This window comes from Aotus nancymaae, unplaced genomic scaffold (assembly GCF_030222135.1).
Source record: "Aotus nancymaae isolate 86718 unplaced genomic scaffold, 86718_ANA_hifiasm-v0.15.2.pri h1tg000016l, whole genome shotgun sequence".
NCBI lineage: Eukaryota > Metazoa > Chordata > Mammalia > Primates > Aotidae > Aotus > Aotus nancymaae.
Window position 1 is genome coordinate 48,981,692 of NW_026988428.1, and position 27,257 is coordinate 49,008,948.

Here is a 27,257-nt window from a genome sequence, read left to right on the forward strand (position 1 = left end):
ACTTCGAATAACTGTCTCCCTCACCAGATTTGGAGCTCCTCTTGAGGACAGACACTTTAAATAAATCAGTGCCTGGAAAAAAGGGTAGCTAGAATCCATTCTTAGCAAAATAGATGGTGAAATTCATTGTCACTCCTCTTCTCTCTCATTTTCTTTGCCTCATCCTATCCTTTCTTGTAACACCCTACCTAGATCTGTTCTCTGAGCAATACCCACAGAACTAGGAGCTTAATCTGTTAGAAAATAGCTACCACCTACCCCCAGCATTTATTAAAGGCTAGACCCATACTAATATTTATGATCTCATTTAATTTTCTGGGCAACATAGAAGTCACAGACTGGAGGTTTAATGCAAGCTTTCTTTACCTGAATCTTCTTAAAAACATATTTAAAAAAATAGATTTAAGGGGTACAAGGCTAATTTTGTTACTTGGATATATTTCATAGTGGTGAAGTCTGGGCTTTTAGTGTGAACATCACCCAAATAGTGTCCATTGCACCCCACAAGTAATTTCTGATCCCTCACCCCCCTCCCACCCTCCCACATGCCCTAGTCTCCAGTATCTATTACTCCATTGTCTATGTCCATGTGTACACATTGTTTAGCTCCCACTTATAAGTGAGAACATGTGGTATTTGACTTTCTTTAAGAACACCTTTTTGCCAATGTTTAAAAACCAGGAGATTTCACATAAAAATATCACTTTTTTGATTCTTTGGAGTAGAGGGAGAATCTGGCAGTTCTGGGTAGCTGCCAGGTAGTGCGAGTGGCAGCTGTACACTTGAGGTGAGGATGACATTTCCAGTCTGCCATAAGCCTCGCCATTTCTCATGGGCTCCCATTTGTCTTTATATTTGCATAGTTTCATTGTTTCTTAAAATATGCAAATATTTTGTACCCCTGCTTCTACCAAAATGGAAAAATAAAATATACAGTATGAAGGTCACAGGACTTTTTTTTTAAACCTACCTATCTCGTATAGACATTTGGTTTGTAACCCCTGTGTTAGGTAATGTTATTATCCCTATTTTGCTGATGAGGAAACTAAGGCACAGGGAAGCAAATAACTTCACCATGATTATGTATCTAGAAAGCATCCAGAAAAGACATTTGACTGTAAAGCCTATGCTTTTAAATAGAGGTCTCCAAATTTTTGATCCTACACCTCTATAAATAAAAAATGTTGGCATGTCCATGTAATATGTACATTTACTTCTAAATTATGTATGTTCACCACTATAGTAATATAGTATTTACATTCCAAAATGCATGCAAAAATAATTTTAATGTTATTAAATAGTTTTAATGTTATTTAATATGGCATAAAAATGTTTACCTTTACTAAACACCTTTTGCTTGGAAATGCATCCCTCTGTTTTTATTTGATATCGATGCTGTCTTCTTTTCAGATTATGGTAGTTACTGTCACTGGGGCAGGAAAAGCAGTTGCAGAGAGACCATCTTTTCTATGCCGGGTGAATGATCATATCCTTTCTATGTTTGGATCCACTTCCAACACTTTGCCCTTTGCCCCTTTCGATGTTGGGAAATATCTCCAAGAGTGACTTTTTTTTTCTTTTGCCAGTGTCACTTCTTCTGAGACATTTGTATCCTTTTCATCACCTCCACTTTCCTCATTTATGTCAATAAGTTTGCCTTCACTACATTCTCTGTCTGCAAACCTAGAGTATCTTAAAGGGTGGCAGTGTGGACATCCATGGTCCCTTGTTTCTTCTATAATGCCATTTATGTTTGATTCTATTTCACTTCCAGCATTATCACTTTTCATTTCTTGGCTACATTTTCCTATTTGTTTATACTTTATGAAGCTGCCCACAGTTAATCTATTGTGGGAATTGAAATATGAGCTATGTTCCTAGTAGACTAGTATTATTTAATGAAGATGTAACTAAAATTTGTGCATAATGGAATCATGCAAAGTGATGACTACCTATACTGATAAAGCTTATTTTTTCTTATTTTACGTAAAAATTATTATAATTATTTAAAAATTTTTCCCTACTTCCCAATATAATGTTACGTGAGTTTGTGTACTCCTGGACTCCTAATATGAACGACAAAGGTGATCATGATAACTCCAAGGTATAATTTACATTTTAATAGGGCCCCTAAATGCATAAGTACTGTGGGAATTTAGGAAAGGCCTGTTGGATAACATCCTTACCCCAACTACTGAGCCTTGGTTCCCATATCATTCTCTCTTCATAGGTAAACTATGAAACTATTTCTTTCATTGACTCTCTAGTTAAGCTTTTCTACATCTTCTGGTATTGTCTTAGTTGTTTGTGTTGCTTTAACAAAATACTTGAGACTGGGTAAGTTATAAAGAACAGAAATTTATTTCTTACAGTTCTAGAGGCTGGAAGTCCAAGATCAAGGCACCAGCAGGGTTCACTTCTGTTGAAGGCCCTATCATTGCTTCCAAGATGGTGCCTTGTTGCTGTGTCCTTTAGATGAGTTAAATGCTGTGTTCTTAAATAGCAGAAGAGCAGACAGGCAAAAAGAGGTCTACCTATTTCCCTCCAACCCTTTTATAAGGCACTAATCCTATCTATGAGGGTAGAACTCTTATGACCTGATAATCTCCCTAAGGCCCTAGCTCTTACCACTGTTGCCTTGGGGATTCAGTTTCAACATAACTTTTGGACAAATGCAAACATTCAAATCATAGCAGATAGCTTTCTAAAATAACTTCTAAAACACTTTTCTGCTTTCCAAAATATGTCAGAAAATACACTAGTTACATTTTATTCCAAGAAATATCCATCCTGAGTACACACACACACACACACACACACACACACACACTCTCTCTCTCTTCACAATTCTATGCTCCAGTTAGACTGGTTGCTTTCTAGGTCCTCTGCATAGCTGATGCCCTGGATCCTTGTTTTGCCATTGTCCTAAGCATTCTTTTCACATTTCTCCTGTGCTGGGTCCTTTGTTACCAGATGCCTTCATTTATGCCCTCTTTTCAGTACAGTACATCCTCTCTGCTTTCCCATGAAAAGGCACATGCAGGGTTAAAGTTTTGTAATTTGATATGTTTGAAAATAACTCTATCCTCTTCTCATACTTTGTTAATATTTCCACAGAGTATAGTGTTCCAAAGTGGAAATCACTTTTCTCTTCAAATTTTCAGGCATTGCTCTATGGACTTGTATTTTCCAGGGTTACTGTTGAGATACCCACTGGAGAGTCTGATCCTTTGTAAGAGTTTAGAAAAGATGATATGCCCAATGAAGGCTTTTTCCTATTGGTTTTGCAAAGCACTTGGTAGGTCTTTTCAATCTAGAGATATGTGTCCTTCCATTCTGAGAAATTTTCTCATGTTACGTTTTTGCCTTTATCCTTTGTTTTCTCTGTTCTTTATTGTTGTAACTTCTATTAGTCAGATGTTATATTTCAAGGGCTGATTTAATTTTTATATTTTTCTTGTATTTCCATCACATCATTCTTTTGTTTTTATTTTTAGGAAGTTTTCTTTCATTACTTTACAACCATTTTACTTATTTTTTTACACCTATCATTGATACACACACACACACACACACATATATAATGTATATATCTCTTTCATATATTCCTCCCTCATTTCCAACAGCTCTTGTTCCCTCATTGCTCCATTTTTATACCCTTTTCTTATTAAGAAAATGATATTTTTGGTTGGACACAGTGGCTCACACCTGTAATCCCAGTATTTTGGGAGGCTGAGGCAGGTGGGTTGAGACTGGGAGTTCAAGACCCGCCTGGCCAAGATAGTGAACCCCTGTCTCTACTAGAAAATACAAAAATTAGCCAGGTGTAGTGGCACATGCCTGTAGTCCCAACTACTCAGGAGACTGAGGCAGGAAAATTGCTTGAAAAAAAAGGAAAAGGAAGAAGAAGAAAAGAAAGAAAAAGAGAATGAAAATGAATATTTTCTCATTTTTCTAAGAATATTAATGACAATCTAAAATGTTTTATTTCTCCACTCTGCATTGTGTTTCTCTGAGTTCCAACCCACTCCCCACCTCTCCCACCCCAGATCCCAATCTCTATGTCCTAAATGTTTCCAATAAATGTGTATGTGCAGGCATGAACATATCATGCACACATGCATAAATGCATGCACACATTTCTTCTTGCTTTCTCTTCCAAATGTTAGTTTTGCTATACATTTCTGGTGCACACAACACTCTGCTTGGCACTTAGTATGTATTAATTCATTTAATCCTGAATACTATCCTCCAAGGCAGTCATAAATTTCTCTATTTTATAAAATCTGAGGTCCAGAAATGTGAGATAACTTGCCCCAAATCACAGAGCTAACAAGGTCTTATCAACTATACAGCCCCTTGCTTTTCCCTCACTAAAACTTTCTTCTTCTTAAGAAGACAGCAACTCAAAAGCTAGTAATGTTAAGACAGAAATTATATAGTTAGTTCACTGGTCTCCATTCACAGATGAGAAAACAGGAAAAAGTGACTGACCCAAGGTCCCACGCTGGGTGGTCATAATTTCATGTATTAACTATTCACTGTAAGAATTATGTAGGGAAAAATATGCAGGTTAAAAATGAATAAAAGAATAGACATAGCATATACAATTTTACAATCTAACCTAAATTTCCTTTGTTTGGCCTTGAAGTTGAACCACAAGTGGTACCTTCCTTAAACCCGGGCAAGATGGTCCTGCTCTGGGCTTTGGAAGCCCCAGCATATCACAAATAATTGTGCATTTTTGTCTCTTGGAATCTGATGCTGAGTGTTTGACAATACGACTGTCACCCCAAATGAATTCTCTTCTCATGACTTGTTCAGGACCCAGGATATATATTCTCCATATTTTTTGCCCTTTGTTGTTAACAATGACTGATGGTTCAAATGCTGTGAGGGTCTGTGCTTCCTTCTACTTCTGAGACTGAAGATGACGCTGCATCTGAGTGAAGAAATGATTGAGGCAGCAGCACCCAGGTTAGGGAGAACACAATTTTCACTAACTTGTCAACTCTTTCTTTCTTGGCATGCATGTAATAGATTATGCATTTATAATCTATTGATTATGACTAACAAAAAGTCATTTTCATAGCCCTGAGGGTCCATTTACTTGCCTCATTTTGTGTCCTAAAAGGGGGTTCAGGAAATGCTTAAAAGTATTTGTGTATTCACAACAGTTGCACATGGTGGCTGAGGAATATTTTATGCCATTAAAAAATGCATATTTCTGTCAAATTTGTATATATTATGTCTTGACTTGAAATGCACAAAGCAAAACAGTAATTCTTTACATTGGCAATTAATTGGCACTATATTAGCTAAAATTGGTTATAGCTAATACAACTAATAAATTTAGTTTTACTTTTAGAAAAGTGTTGAATAAGGTTTAATTAAGATTTTCAAAAAGTTACTCAACATCATTCACCATCAGAGAATTGCCAATCAAAACTACAATGAGAGATCACCTCGCACCTCTCAGCATGGCCATTATCAAACAAGACAAAACAACAGATAACAGTGTTGCTGAGGATGTGGAGAAACTGGAATCCTTGTGCACTGTTGGTGGAATGTAAAACGATGTCGCCCCTATGGAAAACACTATGGGGATTTCTGAAATAAACATAGAACTACCATATGATCCAGCAATCTCAATTCTGGGTTTATATATAAATAAATTGAAATAACAATCTGCACTCCCATGTTTATCGCAGCATTATTCAGAGTAGCGAAGACATAGAAGCAACCTAAATATCTATCAGTGAATAAATGGATAAAGAAAGTGTGGTATATACATACAATAGAATATTATTCAAAGGGAAATCCTGCCATGTGCAACAACGTGAATGAACCTGGAGAGCATTATGCTAAGTGTAAAACAAGCGAATCACAAAAGGACAAATAGTGCATGATCCCACTTACGTGCGGTCTCTAAAACAATCAAGTTCATAGAAGCAGACAGAAGAATGGTGATTGCCAAGGATAGGGAGTGAAGGTGGGGAATAGGGAGTTGTTTAATGGGTGTAAAGTTTCAGTTATACAAGATAAATGAGTTCTAGAGATCTGCTGTACAGCACAGTGCCCATAGTTAACAATACTGTACTGTGTACTTAAACTATGCTAAGAATGTAGACCTCACATGAAGTGTTCTAACCACAAAAACAAAAAACAAGCAAAATAGAAAATGAATAAAAGGGCACAAGGAAACTTCGAAAGGTGATGCCTTGATTCTGGTGATGATTTCCTGGGCATGTGCTATATGTCTGAGCTCATCCAATTGTATATATTACATATGTGCAGTTTTTTGCATATCATTTATACCTCAATAAAGTTTTGTTTTTTGTTTAATTTTTAGTTTTTTTAGAGATGGAATCTCACTATGTTGCCCAGGATGGAGTGCAGTGGCTCTACACAGGTGCAACCACAATGTACTGAAGCCCTCAACTCCTGTGTTTATGTGATCCTCCTGACTCAGTCCCCCAAGTAGCTAGGATTACAGGTGTGTGCCATGGCATCTGGCTTAAGAAAAATTGCTTTTAAAAAGATTTTTGGCCAGGCTACAGTGGCTCACGCCTGTAATCCCAGCACTTTGGGAGGCCGAGGAGGGCGGATCACAAGTTCAGGAGATGGAGACCATCCTGGCTAACACGGTGAAACTCCATCTCTACTAAAAATACAAGGAATTAGCTAAGCATGGTGTCATGTGCCTGTAGTCTCAGCTACTTGGGAGGCTGAGGCAGGAGAATCACTTGAACCTGGGAGGCGGAGGTTGCAGTCAGCTGAGATTGTGCCACTGTGCTCCAGCTTGGGTGACAGAGCAAGACTCCATCTGAAAAGAAAAAAAAAGATTTTCAAAAAGTTGATAAAAACCCAGCTTTTCTTAAATAAGTATGATTTAAAACTTTATTATCAATTATAATTTATATTTTGCTTTTTAAATGTAAGAGATAATGTTGATTGTTATTGGTGACAACTTTTGAATTTATAAATTAAAAGTACTTTGAATTATATTTAACATTTACTTTAATATACCTTTTGATGAAAAAATGTCCAAATTTTATATATGTTGAACATGGTTTTACTTATATTTTAACTCTTCATACAATTACTATCAATTGAACATAGATTTTACTTAAAGGTAAAGACCATCAATTTTATGAAATTCATGCATAATAAATTATGAATTATGTATGTTTTCATTTTATTATGCACCTTAATATCATTGACCATCAATAGAATACCCATACCTGACCAATAACAAAAAAATTTACTCTTTTGCTATTGTACTGACTTTTCATCATCTAAAAACCATATATTTACCCATATTTTAACATTTTGTTCTTATGAAGCAATATTTGTTAAACATTATGGAAATAAATTTGTGAAACAGAAAAAATATTTTATGTAAGAGTCTGTGAGCTTAATTTAAAACTTTAAAATATTTATATACAAAGTATAAGTGCCTCTATTTGTAATCTTGCTTCAGGGCCTGCAAAAAGGTTACTGGCAGATCTGACCACAGCTGTCTTTCACTTAGGGTCCATGCAACCAATGAAGAGCTTTGGTCTTACCAGATGTCTTGTCTTTTGCCACTGTGACATTGATTGGCTGTCTGGCAGGTATCAAATCAATGTTCCTTCAATTCTCCTTGAATTGTAAATTAGTACTCATATTTTTCTCTCTAAATCAGCGGTCTTTCTTTTTAAGAGGCTGTTTTAGTGGCAACAGGAAAAACTTCACAATGCTGTCATCACATCTTTCCCCTTAAAATCAGTGATATGAAGAAAATGGATTAAAATAAACTGCTTTGTGTGGGTACATACCCAAAGGAATTGAAATTAATATGTTGAAGAAATATCTACACTTCCATGTTCATTTCAACATTATTCAAAATAGCCAAGATATGGACGCAAACAAGTGTTCATTAATGGATGAATAAATGCAGAAAATGTGGAATATATGTACACAATGGAATACTATACAGCCTTTAAATAGAAGGAAATCCTGCCATTTACAACATGGATGAAACTGGAGGACATTATGCTAAGTGAATTAATCTATGCACAGAAAAACAAATACTGTATTTCACTTATATGTAGAATCTAAAAAAGTTGATCTCATGGAGACAGACTGTAGAATGGTGGTTCACAGAGGCTCTGGGTTGGGGAGGTATGAGAAAAGGGGAGATGCTGGTCAGAGGGTACAAAGTTTCAGTTAGACAGGAAGAATAAGTTTTAGAGAGGTCTACTGCACAGCATGATGATCATGTTTATCATAATTATATATTTCAAAATTGGTAATAGAATAGATGTTAAATGTTCTCACCACAAGAAAATGATAAGGTGTCATGGTGATTGATATGTTAATTAGTTTTGATTTAGTCTTTTTATAATTTATACATACATCAAAACATCACATTATGCCTTATAATTACATATAATTATAATTTGTCAATTTAATTAATTAATTTTTAAAAGGTGCTTTGTGGATTTATTAGTCTGTTGGAATCCTTGTTTTTGCCTTCCTCCTCACCCCTCTTCTTCCTTTGTCCCCTCCCATTTCTCTTTTTCTTCTTGTTCTCTGTTTCTTCTTCCTCCTGCCTTTTAGTGAGGAAAGGCTCTCCTGGTAGCTGTGTTATTTCTCAACTCTCTCTTTCCTCTTCATCAATGCCTACTTTTCTAAAAGCTGAAGTGTCCAAATTTTTTTTGAATCTGACTTTCTGCCAAAATTATTTGAATAGTCCAACCACCTTTATGCTCTAACATTCTACAACTCATTGGCGCAAGAGAGAATTGGACGACGTTAAGTATAATGGTTTCCTTACAATCATCGAAGAATGTTATTCCCGTTGACAATATTTTAAGTCCAGTCCTGATGGCAGTTCTCACCTTCACATAAATATTACAGGGATACACTAGCTTAATATCTGGGTGATGAAATAATCTGTACAAGAAACCCCCATGACACAAGTTTACTTATGTAACAAACCTGCACTTGTACCCCTGAACTTAAAATAAAAGTTAAATAAATATCATAAGGATAAGTAAAGAATCTGAAGTACTATTATTTCCATTTGGCCATTTCTCCTGGATTTCTAGATAAGAGTCTTATCTCAGAATTTTGCTCTTCATTAATGTCCTTTCTACTTGGCTCGTTCAGCCAATGGAGAGGAAGGGATTTCCCACAGGGTGCTAAGACAAGTGGTCCTTCATTTGTTGCTGTCTTACCGACCCCACATTCAGCAAATTACTCTCTGTTGGGGGAGATGGTTGCCAAGATAGGCCGTCTAGACTATAATTAAAAGTAAGATATTTTTTCACTCCATAAATTTAACAGTTTGTTTCTTGAAACCATCCTGTTTCTCCTTAATTTGGTTCTGGGAAAACAACCGCGAGTGACATGTGGTTCACTGTGGTTTCCTCCAACATTATAGCTGTGCTCATTTGGTGTGTTATGGTTCGTAACGGTTCCAGACCCAGAAATTGAATGATGGTGGTGGTATCAGAAAGGTTTAATGACTGGAACCCCATGGAAGTAAATTAATAAAATTTATTTGACAAGAAGTGAAATGTCTTGGAAGTTGCCAGGGCTAAACTACCAAAGTTTCATCTTATCCTTATTTAGAATTTAATGGAACAATTTAGGATTTCAAAAGCACCGAGTGCTTTCTCGACTACTTAACTCTGCCCTGAGTTAGCAGTAATGTAAAATGCATTCTGCAATGAAGAATTTCAAGTGTCCATAAGCAAATGCAGAGCTGCAAAACCCTTTCAGAGTGTTGATTTATATTTGTGTAGCCCTTGCCACAGACATAGAGTTAGCGATGTATCTGTGGTATTCGTCTCTCCCTTTAGATTGCAAACCCCTTTTGTTCATGGCTGTATCATGAAGCCAGAGTCCTTAGAAGGTAATTAGGGAACAAGAGATCTGGGGCTTACTCATGGCATAGTCTTCCTCCCAGTTCTGCCTACATGATTGCTTAGTAATCTTAGGCTACAACTTCTTTTTCCCTTGGAAAATGATCACATTTTGTTGTCTTAGGAGGCATGGCAAAGCTCCTGTCACATGCTAATGTAACAGAACCTAAAGGTCACTGGACTCTGAGCCTGTGTGTCATATAAAGAGCCCTAAGAGAAAGGGCAACTCCTGATCATGCCAGGCACATCTTGTCACTTTTGCCTTTGAAGGGAGGGAGCAAGCCTGGTGTTGCCCACTCTCCTCCTTTGGAATAATGAAAATGGTAATGATGATAACCACGGTGAAAGCTAATGGCGCTTTTATATTATATGCCAGACACTGGGATAAATGTGTCATATAAAGTATCTTACTTTTTCCTCCCAACTACACCATGAGCCCTATAATTCTTATCTGCCACTTAAAGATGAAGAAACAGAGGTAGAGAGAGACTAGTGGCTTAGTTAAGATCTCCTAGCTAAGGAGTGGTGAAAGACAGAATAACACAGTCAGTCTGCCTCCAGGACCCATATTCTTAGTCTTTTCTCTCTTCTGGGGCAAATCTATTAGATCATCTGTTATAGAGTAATAGAGGAGATCAAGAAATACTCCAAGGCAGATTTTGTTAACCTTGAGGTCCTTAATCATTCTTTCAAACCTTCCAGTTGGCATGGCTCTCTGCTTATAAAAAGATGTTTCATTTATTGAAACGTGACTTCAGAAGTCTTATGAGTGCAGTCAGCACACAGTGGGTAACAAGGAGTTAAAGTGCTTACAGTCCTTCCTGTTGAGTCCAGCCAGCAGCAGTTTATCACAAATCCAAGCCTTTGATCCTGACAGCTTTCCTTTCACTCAGTGGGAGCAGGGAGTGTTTGACACGGGAAGCAGGGAAGACTACAGAGAAAAGGTTCTTGTTTGTTTCCTGGGTGGATCGCCTCCTTCTTGGAACATCGCCAGGAAGCAAGTCTTTTCCCACCCTAAAACGTCAAGGAAATAAATCCCTCTACCATGCAACAGACCTGGAAGAGGCCCCAGGGCAGCCAAAAGTCCGGAGATGTGGGTGTCAGGGAGGCTGGCGTGTGCCCTGGACATGCAACCCAGCCCTGGGCTAGAGCTGGAGACCGAGGTGTCAACATGATGTATGGAAGAGATGGCTGATGTCAGCGAGCTCTCTGACCTCAGGGGGCAGAGCCAGGGTAGGCACCCATAGAGAAATCCGTGCCCTGAGATTGGCCATCTGGAGAAAGAGCCCTAAGAGAAAGGGCAATTTTGCGAGTATTTGAGGAGGGCAACCTGAGAGGAAAGCTCGAGGGAGGCTGAGCCCAGGTGTCCAGAGTCCCAACAAGGCTCTCCTGGGCAGGCCCCGAGGGAGGAATGGAAGTGTAATGAACACAAGCCGATGAGAAACAGCCCCAGAATTGGGAGCAAAAGGGGAATGGAGGCGGGGCAGGCAGAATGAATGAGGTCTCCACTGTGGACACATGTGGTTTCTTGCAGCCCAAGATGCGTTAGCTGTCACTCTGGTAACTGTGTTCCTTTGTCTGTGGAATTTAACCCATGCCATGTGAATGAGGTGATCCACCTCCCCAGCTCTGGTCAGTGCCCGGGGAGTCAGTGCCTGAGATCCTGTTTGTCACAGTGATTGGTGCAAGGAGGGCTGAGGATGCACCAGGGCCAGTGAGGAGCAAGGAGATTTTGGCTGGGGCTTGAGACAGGCGTTCATCTCCTTGGACCTGAAGTTGGGAAGAGGTAAATGCTGAGGATGTTGTGTCTTTTGGGACTGTAATGGGAGAAGGACTCTATTAGGTCTGATGATTGTTTTACATATTTACCTTCCTCCCCCCACCCACTTCCTCTTAACTGCCTGATGTTGGGCTTGGCCACGTGACTTGCTATCTGAGTAGTTCTTAAATTTGGGCTCATCCATATAACTTGCCTTGGCCAATGAGATGGCAGCAAACATAATGGAGCAGAGGCGTGAAATGTGCTGGTGCTGTTGGGCTTGCTCTTTGTGCTTCTATGGTGTCTATGAGAAGAGTCTCTCAGCGTAGCTCCTGCCCTCTCAGCCAGACCTGAAGATGAATTCCCAGCCCGGCATGGTGGCTCCTGTCTATAATCCCGGCACTTTGGGAGGCGGAGGCAGGAGGATCACCTGAGGTTGGGAGTTCAAGACCAGCCTGACCAACGTGGAGAAACCCTGTCTCTACTAAAAATACAAAATTAGCCATGTTTGGTGGCACATGCCTGTAATCCCAGCTACTTGGGAGGCTGAGGCAGAAGAATTGCTTGAACTCGGGAGGTGGAGGTTGCAGTGAGCTGAGATCATGCCATTGCACTCCAGCCTGGGCAACAAGAGGAGAATTCTGTTGTCTCGAAAAAAAAGGAAAAGATACATTCCCAACCTACATTGCAGAGCCAAGCTTAGCAAGAGCCTCATGTGAAGCAGAGCTACCACCCAGGGTCTCACTAGCCCTCCCATGGGGTCTAGTAAGCCCAGTTGACATCAGCTGGCCGGGCTGATGTATGGGAAAGAAATGTTCATTGTTGAATGCCTCTGACGCTTTGTGGTTGCTGGTTAGGCAACATCGTTGTGACAATAGCTAACTGATACAGGCTCTTTCAGAATTAAGCCAACAGGGCAGTGAGAGACTAAGAAATATATAGAGAGAAATAAGTCACAGTGACATCATTTGAACCCCTGATCAACTGCTGTTAAAGCCAGACTACTTCTTGGACTTTCCCAGTCTGTGAGCCCTTCTGTTAAGCCATCTCAGGTCAGATTTTTGTCATTGGAAACAGTCTCCGATTGGACCGGATATTGGCTAAATGTGAAAGGGATTTATATGCCCCTGCAACTCCTGCAATGCAAATACACACAAAATATACATGTATGTATGGATAGAGATATCTGTTTAAATGAAGAAGGAGTAACAGACAGCAAATTGGAAACCAAACAACAGGAGGAGGAAGGGACTTATGCTTAGTTCCCTAGAACAGGGATTCTGAGATGGAAGAATGCATGCAGTTGCAGGACCAATATCTGTGAGCAGGTGAAAGATGCAGAGTGGGGCAAAGGGAGAAGGTGAATTGCAATGTATTTTGTACCAGAGGCCTCAGTGGATCCCATAGGGAATACTGGAACTGAGCTGGCCCCTCAGACTTGTCCCCATAAAGGTAAGGAAGCCAGACCTTTGTACCTACCCCATTGGCCAGGCATTGGATATGAGCTGGCCCCAGTGAGACACTGCAGCCTCGGTCAAGGCAGCTTCCTTCAACGGAGGGCAATTCTTAGAAATGCAGCAGTGAAATGTTGCAACCAACACTCCTGAAAGCTGAGGGACTAAAAGCCTTGGTCCTGAAGGGGCTGGTGATCTGGCTTGGGCACCCTAGCATTCACCACAAGGGCCATAACCTGATGCAGGGTTAGGAGGGGTTCTGGTTCAGATTATCTATCAGATGAGAGCAGGATATTAGCCCACGAGTCATTTGACCTACTTTTACTTTGCATTATCAGCAAGGGATGAATAATCAGTCAGTCAAAAAGTACTTACTTTATACCCAGAGGGTTAAAACAGCCCCACATTTATATAATCAGAGAGAGATAAGAATGGCAATAGCCATTCCTTCCCAAAAGGGTCAAAGGAAATTTGTCATGGAAAGTCCTTTCATAATCAGACAGTTTTTTACTTTTCACAAAGGTGATGGTGGCTTAGAAGGATGGGCTGGTTCTGCACTGTACAGGTTGGTTTGGTGATGGCACAGATGAACAAACCCTTTTCCATGCTGCCAGGTAGTTCACAGGCCCAGAAGTAAGGGCATTGGTTTGCTTGCTAAGGGAATTGCATGCACAAAACTCAAGGAGCTCCCTTGCTGCCAGAGCTGGTTGGCACTCACCATGTTCGGAAATGGGGGGCCAATCTCCTCCCTTAAGTGTCTTTTCTCTCCCTTGGGATGTTTCTGTTTACTGTACTCCATCTTTCCCTATAGTCCACAAAGCCTCCTGGGTGCCAGCCAGAGGGTGGGGAGGAGCCCCTTTACCTACAGCTCTTCTTGCTGAGAAATTCTGCTTCTTGACTTTTCAGCGCGCTTCTGTGGAAATGTGTTACTTACAAAGCCTACAACATTTGGGGTTGAAGGGGTGGAAACAGGGAAAGTAATAATATTGGTGACACATCGTAAATCCACAGAGACAGGGATGCTGAAAGTGGCAGAATTAAGGACTTTGGAAAGCACGCGAGGTCAGCTGTGAAGAGGGCACTATTGTGAAACACTCAAGGACTGTTTTCTTAATCCTGGTGTGCAATATGGTACAGAGAGCATTCAGGAGTTACACCATTAGAGCCCTGATTTCGCATGAGTTTAGTATTTCATGCTAATCGTTTTGACATTTCCAGACAGCGGCTAATATTGGTCCCCATTCTACAACAGCCTATTTCCCTCTTCTCCACATGAAAGGAGAAGCTGTTGAGTGTTCCATCCCTGTTGGCTCTGGAGTTTTACCAACTGTTTGTTTTAAGTGAAGTATGATTCCTGGGTATGGAGGAGAACTACAATCTTTCTTTCTAGCTGGTCCTTTTTTTGAGACTAGGTCTGGGGAGTTAGGAGTTGGAGAGAGCCAAATTATATTGTGAAGGGAAAAAGTATTTTAAGACTCAGATTAAAGAAAATTGATTACCTTATAGAGGCAGGGTTTGAAGTGCTCTTCTCTTCATCAGAGCATGCAATGATATCTATAAGAGTTTTAGTACTCACAATTTTGATATTCTTGTATTATTTTGTTGTTATGGATTTTATCCAGAACAATAAGTCACACTCCTTATGCATCATGCCCCACTAAAAACTCTAAAAATAGAGTTCCATCATGAGAAGAAAGAGGTCCAGTTTTCCCAAGAAGTACACTTATTTACAGATATTTTGACATTTTGCTGTGATATCGGTTATTTTGGAAAGGTTGCAAAAGCATAAAAATCTGTGGTCAAAATGAGCTTTAGTCTGAACTACTGAGAGTTGTCATGAAAGCCCTGTGTTTCATGAGATTTTGCATTTGATAAAATTCAACATCTTTCCTAGTAAGAAATCTTAGCAAGCTTGGGATTAGAAAAACCTCTCTCTCTCTCTCTCAAATTCCATAAAGACTAGCTACAATAAAACTACAATAAAAACTATGTGTACTGGTGAAATACTAAAGCAGACCCCTAAAGTGAAAATAAGTCAATGATATCAGATACCACTGCTGTCATGCAGCATTATGGTGAAGGTCCTAGCCATTACAACAGAAGAAATAGAAATGCATGCTTATTGGAAACAGTACACTATCTATCTGGAAAACACAAGAAGTGTAAGTGAAAAAACCTTTAGAGCAGGCAGAATAGTGAAAAAGCCGTTAGAGCAGGCAGAATAGTGAAAAAACCTTTAGAGCAGGCAGAATAGTTCATCAAGGCAGTCAGACATGTGCTATCTATGGTATATATAGTGACGCTCAACTAGAAAATAAAGGAAAGGAAGGCCCTCTTCACGGAAGCAATAAAAACTCTAAAGTACGTAACAACAAATCAAGCAATAAATATATAAGGCTTATATGAAGAAAATTACAACACTTTACTAAAGAACATGCTAGAAATCCTGAATAATCAGAGGCATATCATGTTCTTTGATGGGAAGACTCAACATGAAAAGGTATCAATTCTCCCCAAATTAACCTGTTAATTCAGTGAAATTCCAATCTAAATAATAAGCAGTTCTGATGGCAGAAGGAAAGGGGTTTTGGCTTATCAAGGAAGAACCTGAGTCCGCAGACCTTTTGCAGGTAGTGTTAGAGCCTGGCCCCAGTTCCACTCACTGGAGTTGACAATGCATGTCTGAGGCACTCAGTGCAGCAGAGCTGCTGGCCCGCCAGGGATGACGGACGCGAGGCCGGAAAATGCTGCCCACAGTGCAGGAACCGAAATCTCCTCTGTTGATTAAACTGAATTCTCTGGGACAGTTAGGATCAGACCTACTGTCAGTTCTTGTATGTATCACAAGAGGGGAAAGAATCCCAGGGAGAGGAAAAGAAAAGTTGCTCTCTTGCTAGCAAGACAGTACATTTTCTTTGAAAAATTACAAAATGTAGGACCTTATTTCATTCCCAAAGCTGATGAAGTAGACAAAGTCAATTGTGTAGTCACAAGCATAAGGGTGATTAAGGAATTTACTAAGGTTCTTCTTCCCTCCAGAAATCATCCCCTCTGTGAAGAGACCACGTATGACTCTGTACCTGTTCCCTGTCCTTAATTAGATCCATGAGATCTTTGACAATGTGTACTTCGAGTCCTTCTTTTGGAAACATCGATAGATGCTAAATAAATTTTAAACTGTAAAATGTTCAAAAGCAGAAAGTCAAAAGGATAGTCCAAGAGTATCAACGGAATCAGTTATTATATTTAGTCATCCACTTACAATTGTTTCTGAAAAGTCCAGGAGAGCAGAATAGATGCCAGGAAATTGGAAAAATGCAGCGATGGTGCAAATCTTCAAAAGATGTGAGTTGAGCAGTCCTTTCAAATTACTCTCCCTCACTGTCAGTTTGGAAGATTTGGGAATAATTGTATAAAGCTGAAATATAAAAAGAGAGGCACACACAAAAAAGTTTAACAAAGCAGTTGGAACTTGAATATGTGTCTACAATAAAGGGATAAAGAGTGGTTCGCAGATGATCGCTGTGCTCTGCTCAAGCATATTGCCTGCCAGGACCCCACGCAACTTCATTTATCAAATTCCTTAAGCTTGAAAGTGCAGTTGTGATGACTTCACTTTAGCCTAGTTTTGAACACAGTGGAAAAGATCAAGGGGTTGGGGTGTGGGGAGCTGGGCTATAGCTATCTCCAGAAGCAGCAATGCCGGATCATTTGGTGAGGCTTTATATCATTTTGAGTGATCAGGAGGGAGAAGTGCCAGAACACTCTGCAGTCTAGAAAAAGTTTCTGTAGATTTGGGGTTTGGGAGGCACCAAAAACCCCAACAAAGATCTAAGAAGTGAGGCCGACAGGAAGTAAGGAAATGAAACCCGTGCCAACAAAAAATTCAAACTAAGTCATCAGGGAAAACAGTTCTTTACAGGGTTGAGAGTAATCTGGAAAACCACAGTGACATATGTGATGTCATGAAGATGGTGACAGCAAATTAGATATGTAATCTGTATGTCTCTTCCTCGAGCTGCTTGTCTAATGTAAGCCTTGAAGTTCTGTCACCCGGGAGCAACGGGGGGTCATGTTGTTTTGGTCTCACAAAGGGATGGCTCTTCCTCTTTCCTATCCCTGCTGTTCTCTCCTGGCAGCCAGATGCATACTCAGGTTCATTTAGGCTCGGATTTTAGCCCTCTCCTTCTGGTGAGAAATCTTAGAAGATATGACATTCCCTTGTTCCACATAGTAGTTTCTGGAATCTGATGGGGATGTTCGCAAGTATCCAGGGACTTTTCTCCCTCCTTTCCTCCTCCTGACCACCAGAAGAGAGAGCCGAAAAAGCAGAATGATTTTTTTCAATAATCTTCTTTTAGAAATCACATTCATGGCTGGGTTTGCCATTCGTTTTTACACCAAGACTTTATGAAGTGGAAATGGCTGAACTCATCTGGCAGGGCTCTCAAGTGCAGACGGCCAGTTCCCAAATCCCCAAGGTGTGAGGGCTGGGTTCTTTTCAATAAACATTCCTGCACTTGGCCTTCTACTCCAGCCCGCTGTCCCTGCCCTCCCAGCGCCTGGAGCTTTCCACCTTGGCTCCGGCTCCTCTGAGCCTGGGCTCAGCCTTCCAATTCCAGGTTGACCTTGGCTGGGCGCCTCATATGCTCATTCTTTTTGTAAAAGTAGAAAATCTCAGGCACAGATTTCTGCACTTGGCCTCTCTGCAGAACTTTTTAGTACTCAAGGCACATGCAGTCCCCAGCTGACACTGAGTGAAGGCAAGAGCACTTGCTTCGCAGAAGTCTGTGTTTACTGAATCTGATTTGGCCTTTAGCAACCCTGCTGCTGAGTACACGCTGAGAAAAGCTAGAGCTGGGCCAGGTCTCAGGTCTACCCCGGGCTTGTTTAGTACCTGTGGGCATGGAGGATTCTCTCTGACCTTCTCAGTACACACCTCACCTCCCACCCTGGTGGGCAAAACCTTCACCGGGTATTCTCCACCGTCATTGTGCTCTTAGGCACTCTGTCTAGGATGGTTGTGAAGATTCAGTGAGATCGCTGTTGAGCTCAGTGGCTATTCAAAAATTATTAATTGATCATTAATTGATTTAGCTAAATCAGATAACATTGATAAGAAAATATAGTGTTGAGAGCAAATTAGAGAAACAGTCAAGCTGGGAATATTTAGATCTCTGGTTTCTGCCTTAGATTTTACCCTATGGCAAAATCCTCCCATAATCCAGGGGTAGCAGGTCTTGCATTATTGACAGAGAGAAGTGGGTGGGAGCTTAGAAAAAACTCCAGTCATTGTCATCGGACATACCAGTGATTAAAGAGAGCTCTGCAAATTTCTAGCTGTGCGACCCTAAAATCTTTGAGCCTTGGTTTCCTCTTGGTAAAATAAGAACCACCATTCCCACCATATGAAGGAGTTATTATTAAAAGAGATAGAGTCGATTGTCTTTGTCCTGACTCCTGCTACCAGCACTCTCCTTGGTCCTGACAAAGATTTCCCCAAATCCTGGCTTTTCATGACTTCCCAGAAAAACTTGGTGAATGATGTGCTGTATACATCCGTTCTCTGTCTCCAGGCTAACCTACTTGGTCTCCAGTTTTTCTTCCCAATCTAATCAGTCATTTGCTCATGTTCCATGTGACATGTTGTATATTTATAATTAAATGTTCTAGACTAATTTCATGAGGAATCTGGAATCTTCTTTCAGATCTTTCTTGGATAAGTTCACCTTTCTTTGATTCCTTAGCTGCCATTATCATTAGTGTCAGGGATGGCAAATATACATTGTACCTGCTGCCAACACACTCTTCTGAGTCCACAGCAGACATTACTAATTGATCACAGTGCTTTTTCTCATGAATGGGGACAGAGTCTCAGAGTTACTTTGAGCACATCGTGCAGGAATGATTCTCATTGAATTAGAACAGTGCACTGGGGGAAATTCCATTAGCCATCCCTCTACACCATCTGACTTGTTGCCTCTCTTGGACTTGTGAACGTGTTAGTGTCCTTATCATTTGTGCTTCTGTCTGCTCTATTAGACTGAATAGACATATGTAATTTGCCAAGGATTCTGCCCCCTATGGTTAGTATAACTCAATCTAAAAAATAAGGACATAGTTAACAGCTCTTGCCTTGTAGCCATAATCAGGGTCTGTCACTGTAGGTTATGGAATAAAACAAAACTTTTTTTGTTATCTTTTTTTTCTAGTTAACCCTAATTATTTCCTAGGACATTAAATAAGTATTCCTTAAAAACATGGTATTTAGTGTCTGCAAATAGTCTATCATATTAATATATCTTTGTTTATTTGACAATTCCCTAGTGTTAAACTCTAGGCTGTTACCAGTGTCTGGCCATAAAAAATAATAGTGTGGTGAATTTCTTTGTATCTATGTGTGTGCCTGTATCTCCAGTTATTTCTTAGGATAGATTTCTCAAAATTATAATTAATTGTGTCAAATGGTAAGAACAGCTTTAAGATTCTTGATACACATTGATGTTTTCTAGAAACGTGGAGACAATCTGTAAGAGTAATGTAAAAGGATAATATAATCATCGCTAACCCTCATGGACCTCATCTTTGTACCAGACACTGTTCTAAGAACTTTACATATATTAACTCATGTCACCCTCACCGTGACCTTATTTCACAGCTGAGGAGACTAAAGCACAGTGTGAGTAACTAACTCAAGGCCACACAGCTGGTCTGTGGCAAAGCCTGGACCTTACCCATTTACCTACTCACTACCCTGAAATACTTTCCTGTGGCTTTAACCACCTGAGTACAATTGCATTTTTCTGTTTAATCAAGGTTTAATGAAAATCTGTTTCTGCTGGCATGACTTGAACGCAGTCTTTCCAGAGGCAGAAGGATGGCCAGGTGACATTCAGTCTCTTCAGCACAACGAAACCTATTAAAAAAACCTCAGTGTATTTGGCACAGAGTAACTGGAAGATTTGTTACAGCATTACATACTTGAGGGGATAAAAATGTCATTATCAATCACCACAAGAACAAGAACAAGAACAACAACAACAGTATTTATCAGGAGCAGACCTACCTATTTTCCAAGAAAACTCATCAGTGGTCTGGGATGGCTGTTGTCAGTCCTGTGACAGAAATACCTGTGCCCAGTCATCAGCGCTCAGTAGCACAGGTGAGCAGGAAGTAGTTACTCCTAAACCCTACACTGAAAAGCAGTTCTAATAAAAGAAGAATTAACTCAAAGCAACCCAAAATGTGCCAGCTTGGACCACAACACTCCTTAACATTGTTGTAGAGAATGGTTCTAATTCATTTTTCAAAATATTAATGCTAATTTCAGCTGTTAGAAGAGATCCAGTGAGAACTTATTTCTCCCTCTTCTTGAAGTCTTAAGTTTGGAATACCTAGTCATGGAAGTTCCTGATTAGCAAAGGGATTTTTTTTTCTTCTTTTGTGTCTAAGGCAACTGGTTAGTTTCCTTAAGGGTTTTATTTTTATTCTTGTGTTTTCTCAACATTAGAGAATGGCCAGAGTGGCATGGGGGTGGGAGCAGGGGTTGGGGAGGGAGGTTGTTGGGGAGGAAGCTTGCCAGGTTGAGCAAGTAAAATACAGGACACCAGTTAAACTTGAATTTTAGATAAACAGTGAATAATTTTTAGTATGTCCCAAGCAATGTTTGAGACATACTTATACCAAAAATGTTACTCATTGTTCATCTGAAATTCCAATCCTGGGGACTCTATATTTTACTGGTACCACATTGGAAGGAGGTAGGTGAGGTGGCCTTAAGAAGGGCCAGCACAAAAAGAGGAGAGAGGGATTTAAAAATAGTAATAATCTTTGTCCTTTCAGATTGAAAAAAAAAACACTAGCTGGGCGCGGTGGCTCATGCCTGTAATCTTGACACTTGGGGAGGCTGAGGCAGGCAGATCACCTGAGGTCAGGAGTTTGAGACTAGCCTGGCCAACATGGTGAAACCCCATCTCTACTAAAAATATAAAACTTAGCTGAGTGCAGTGTCAGGCACCTGTAATCCCAGCTACTCAGGGGGCTGAGGCAGGAGAATCGCTTGAACCTGGGAGGCGGAGGTTGCAGTGAGCCAAGATCGTGTCATTGCATTCCAGCCTGGGAGACAAGAGTGAGACTTTGTCTCCAAAAAAAAGAAACACGAACAGTGTCTGCTGTTGGTATCAATGCTGAAGTCTTTCAGGGTTCTGGAACTGCTGGTTTCCTGAAGAACATGCTGTTTACTGACTGAAGCTGTCCTGATGCCCAAAGGGAGTTTCTCAAGGTTGCAGAGGTACTCTTAGCACTTTCCCTGGAAATCACATAACTTCAGATAAATACTAACATTCACATGACCTCAGTTGTCCAAGTACCTGGATGAAGGAGGTTTAGAAATGACCTCAGTGCTAACTCTTTGTAGGGGAGAAATCATGGGTTTTTCTCATGACAGCAGAACTCAGATACAGGACTTAAAAGTAATGAAGTTACAAAATTTAAAGCCAGTACTGTTTATTTTTACAGAGGGAGTTCAATGACTTGTCCCTGTTTCCTTGGCAGATTGGTGGTTGAGGGAAGAAATAATGAAGCCCCATTTGGCCATCAAAAAGTGACTTTTCTCTCTCTTAAAAATTTTTATCATTATTTAATTAGAAATTCAAAAACATTTATAATTGGAAAAACTAAATGTGCTAATCATAGGAAAATTTAAAATGCAAGAACATATGAAGATTAAAAAAGAAAATCAGTCCTCATCCATATGCCCCAGAGAAAATCTTTGTGAATATTTTCCTGTATTTTTTTCTGATCTTTTATGAGTAAATATTTACATAATTGAGATCATACTAAACATATAGCTTTGTATCCTACTTTTTATCAATACATTCTAGGTATGTCTCTGTATTATTAAACATTTTTCTGCATATTAACTGAATAATGCCTCATTGTTTGAACATACCAAGACTTCTCAATCCTGCCCCACTGATAAATTAGGTTGCTTCCAGTTTTTATCTCTTCAGATTATGGCCTGTGGATCACCTTTTATATCCATTTGTATGCATTTCTGATTATTTACTCGGGAGACGTTCTTGGAAGTATGACTGTGGCTGGGTCAAACTCTTTTATAAGAGACACTCCTCCCTTGAGTCTTTGTTTTCCCAAAACTCTGTGGATTGGTCCTCCTCTCCATCTGATTAAGTTGCTAGAATCAACAGGATAGACAACATGCTCTCTCAGATTTCTGGGGTTTCTTTGATCTCAAGAGCATGTGCTGTGTCAAGCATGCTTGTGTTTCCAGAGTGGTGCTCTCGGGATCCAGGCTATGGAGCCTGATATCCATGACTCCCAGCATCGCCTTGGCAAATACATTCCTGAGTTCAGCCTGGGCAGAAGGCGGCACATACTCTCTCCTCCCCAGCCGTGTACTGCCTTCCAGCCTTGGCCAGGACAGAGAGACAGGCAGTTCCTCTTTGTTTTTGTGACGCCTGTAGCTGCACAGTCAGCCTGGGGGCTCTGTCAGCTCAGGAGCCACAAGCCCTGACTCTGAGGGATTTGGGTAAGAACTCCAATGGGACAAAGCTGGTCTGGTCGGGAGGAGTGAGGAGAACCCCGATAATGCAAATCCCCTGCTCAGCCCTTGCTTCCCTCTTTTTGTTTCTGAATATTTTCCATCTGCAATTGGTTGAATCTAGAGATAGGGAACACGAAGGTGGAGGGCTGACTGTACCTGGAATGCTGTGACCTTAACTTTCAAGCATTAATATAGCTGGGACACTTTTCCAGTGGAGCTCATAGGGCATTGGATGAGAAAGACATTCAGATGGAGGCATGCTCTGGAAGAAAATGCGGGTGGGAACCCCATCCCAGAGATGACCTTGTCATTGGTTATAAATGAGCTCAAGTCTCTGCTTCAGAGCTGGGGATGACATGTTTTAGAAGACCTGGAGAGGAAGGGAGATTCCTCAAGGCATCGTGGATTTGACCCAGATGCAAGGGAAGGTCTCTGGGAATTCCCTGGGATCTGTGCTTTGCCTGAGAGGTTTCCAAGAGACATTATCTCAGTACATTCTGTTTTAATAAAGAACATTTAAGGAGACGGCATCTGGGGAGCATGTGCAGCCTACAGAATTGCTATAGGTTAAAAAAAAATTCTTTCTATTCATAGTAAATCCACAATTGCTTGGCCAATGTGGATTTATTGCCACTAAATCTTCTCTGCTCATGGTAAGAGGCTCAGGTTGAGTAGTAACAATCCCCCCTCTGTAATGGTTCATGTGAGTAGAACTGGTGTGCCGTTGCCGGCCGTCCTGCTCTGATTCCTGGCTGGGTGGGATGGTGCCTTGAATGTTATCTACATTTGTCCAGTGACAAGTTTCCTCCATGTGTGGGAAACGCCAACACTGTGTCAGCGGCACACCAATATCTCATTGTGCTCTTTACTGATTTTGTCAGATGAGGACTGTTACCATCGAAGTTCTCCTTAGAACTTTGAAACAAACTTTTACCCCTAAAAACAAGAACCCTATCACAAAACCTGTTACCTCTCTATTTTCTTGCTCTTTCTGGAGACAGTTTATTATTCTCTGCCCCCACCCCTTGATTGTATCTAGAGGGATTGTTGACAGTTTCTGCTTAGGACTTAGCTACTTACCAAAGGAAAGAAAGTTGATCTGATGAAGCACCTTGTATCTTATTCTAGCTTTGGAGAAAACCTTCTTTTTTTTTTTTTAAACCAGGAAGCATCCTGGATTGGAAGGTCAGACAGAGACTTATTATTATTATTTTTTTTAACCTAGAAGATGTATACCCTGGCTAAATCTCTTACTTTTGGGTTTTTGTTTGTTTGTTTTTCCTCATTATAAAGTTAAGAGTTTGGACAAAGTGATCTTTTTAAAAGATCCCTTTCCATTCTAAATGCCAAAGATGCTCCTCTAAATTGTGTCTGCAAAAACGCTGCTTGGATTGCACAGACTTCATTTTCCTCTGGAGACATATAATAAAGTCCAGCAATGGCAACACTTTAGTGCACATATTGTCCGTTCTTTATGATGCTTTATCCAGTTGACAACCAGCTCCTACCTAACAGTCAAACCTCTAAAACTAAGCAGCACACACTGAGGGTTTTCTTTTTAAACGAACTACAACATCATGATAATGAACATTTGTTGAGCATGTAGTAAGCCTTTAGATGTAAACTCTTTTTTGATTTAATCCTTACACATATTTTCTGAGGTAGGTTCTATTATTTAGCCCCATCTTACAGGTAAGCAAACTAAAATTTGAAGCTGATAAATAACTTGCTTGAGGTCATATAACGACATGAAAGATCTGGGATTTCAATGCTGGCAGTCTGACACCTGAGTCTGTGCTCTTATTCACAGGTTCAGTCCAGGAAAATGTGTTTGTTTGGTTCTGTTTTTTTTCACAGCCTCAATTAACTTAGGGTCTTTTTTGAAGGTGCTTTCAAGCACGATGCATTTCCCAATTGTTAAAGGTTACAACTTACATGTATATCTTGTAGGTATTATTTAACTCAAGTTATACACAAATCTCTTTCTACACATACCAAACGATATATAGGATCCCAGAAGGAATAAGCTTGGCAGTGAGTTTCCTGGAAAGAACCACAGAAAGAGACAATTGCCAGTACGGGTGGATATCGATTCAGACACTGACTCAGGTTGTAGGCCCTGGCAGGAGGGCCTGGCCTTTTCCCTGGGCCTCTGGCCATAACGGGGGTTACTCCGTCAGACCTTAAAAAGACACTAAGCATTGCTTGTCATCATGAATGAGAAATATTGCCTGGTTACCCAGAGGGAGACCAACTGGTGGATCCTTTAGCCGTGACATGAGGATATGGCTCCAGCTGGAGTCTCTCCTCCTGCTTCTGTACTTAGCTCATCTTGGTTTAACTAAAACCCAAGACAACCCTCTCCAAGGGCTTTTCCCTGGCTCAGGGACACTCCATTTTAAGAAACGCTCACCGCACCTAGTACTTTGCATGGTAGATTATAAGCACTCAGTAAATACTTGTTACTTCATGGCAAAATAGATCAATTCAGCAGTGATTTTTCACTTTTCAAAAAGATTCACTGCAGGGTTCCTTTAAATGGCCGGCTCCCCTGGTGCATTTAAAATGCGATTTGATTTATAGGAATTCGATGTACATGGTTCTGCAGGGCCACATCAATCGTGTAAAGTGAGCCACATGTGCTGCTGGGCTCCCACTGACGAGCGAGCGCGTTGGCAGCTCTCCTCCATCGGCTTGGAATGCACACAAGCCCCCGGTCTGCTCTCCCCGCTTTTATCACAAAGGGGCTCATTTTGTGAATGAACAGCCACTGCCAACAGCGTGATGGTATTTTCAGTGACCTTTGCCCGGGGATTGGATTCCCGCCCAGCAGGGAGACAAGGCCTTAGGAAAAGGTTAGTTCATTGATGGCCGGGGCCTGCTGGGCTGAGAAGGGAAAAGCTCAGAGAACTTTTCCCTTTTTGTGAATCACCTAAAGGAGCCACCCTTCCCGCCTGGCCTGTGCTGCTTTCTCTCTTTGTCCCGGCATATTGGATTCTGTTCAGCAGGGTCGTTTTATAGCTCCTGCTGCTCGTGCTCCTTTTTTTTTGGAGCTGTGAGTAATAACCCTAGTTTTGCCTTGCTGTTTCCCAATAGCAATTCTGGGGTCCTCGTGAGCTTCCACCTCCTCCTCTCCACCCCCTTTCCTCCTCCTCCTCCTCTTCACCACAGCTTTTTCAGTTTGATGTTTTTAGGTATCAAAGGAAGGTCTCCAGGAACCCTGCAACTAAAGACTTTAATGAGGACCATGCCCAAAAAAACCCTGACTGCCAAAGACATGATGATGATTTATGTCGCTCACTCACTCCCTAACAGCAAGAGGACTATTTGTAAAAATAAAAAAGCGGCTCATATGGAATTAAACAAGAGCATAGCTGCTTCCTTCCAGACCCCAGGAGCTTAACAAAGAGCATCCACACTCCTCTCCAGCAGCACATGGCTCGGGGCCGGTATTAGTCTTCCTGTCACATAAAGCTCAATCCTGTTAGTGCAGGCAGCAGCGCACTCTCCCTATCTGCGGACCTCAGAAGGCACATTTCTGAGGACAGCACAAAATGCGTGCAAGGATGTAGGCACGGGCTCAGGCCTGTGCTGAGCCATGGAAGGGCCGTGTGAGTCCAGAGGCTAGCAGAGCCACTGAGTTGCTGCTGGCGGCAGGCTGAGGCTGGCGTGGGCATTTGCTGTCCCTATTTGTTCCTGGCATCAGATAGCTGAGTGACATGGATGCCAACTGGGTTCTGGCCAGTTCAGTGGAGAGAGCTCTGGAGGGAAAAAACCTTCGTGCCTCCATTTCCTTATCTGTCAAATGGGTTACCTCATAGTTTTGTGAGTGGTGATGAGATCATGCATAGAAAACATGTAGCACCATACTGGTAAGTGCTAATTATTACTATTAATTAGTGCTATTATTATTATTCTGTGCTGTGGCTGCCATGAAATGCTGCCACTCAGACCTCTTGCTTCAGGGAGAGTGATGGAGAGTAGCTGGCTGATGACCCCAGATGCCAAGCTCTAAACCCACATCCACATTCTCACCATGTTACTCTGCTGGCCCCAAGGCCATGCTTCCTGTAGGCTGCTCCAAGCCATTGACGGAGCCTGGCATGGATGCCAACACAAGCTCATCCCATCCCTGAGAGACCGCGGACTCCTCCAGCAGTGACTTTAGCTGAAAGAATTCCCATCGGCCTGGCAGCAGCTTTGAGAATTGTGCTACAGTCTGCAACTTCCTCCTACCTTGTTCCCCTTCCGTCCTCCCCTCCTTCTCCCCTCCTTTTCTGCTCATCTTCCCTTCAACCTTTTCTTTCCCATATATGCTTCCCTCAATAAATCTCTGGTGCGTCTAAATCCCTGTCTTGGTCTCTGCTTCTTGGAGGACCTGAAGTAACACACATAGTGACTGGGCTTTCTACTATGGCTGTAGTAATTAGTACTAGCACCTTCTTAGATATGTGGACCACTGTTCACCTTAGTCTTTCAACATTGGATAAATGTGTCACGGGTGCTTGATGCCAGGGATACAGAGATTGTTCTTTTCATGGACAAGGTATACACTGATAGACATACAT

General features: G+C 41.0%; 1 protein-coding gene across 1 annotated transcript in view; it reads right to left on the bottom strand.

Annotated features, from left to right (window-relative positions):
* LOC105712005 (uncharacterized) overlaps positions 1 to 27,257 on the bottom strand; it is an 88,747-nt gene that overhangs the window by 8,804 nt on the left and 52,686 nt on the right. Inside the window, exon 2 of the mRNA XM_012444916.3 lies at positions 16,390 to 16,545. Coding sequence (XP_012300339.2) covers positions 16,390 to 16,545 — 156 coding nt within the window. The remainder of the gene's footprint in view (positions 1 to 16,389; positions 16,546 to 27,257) is intronic.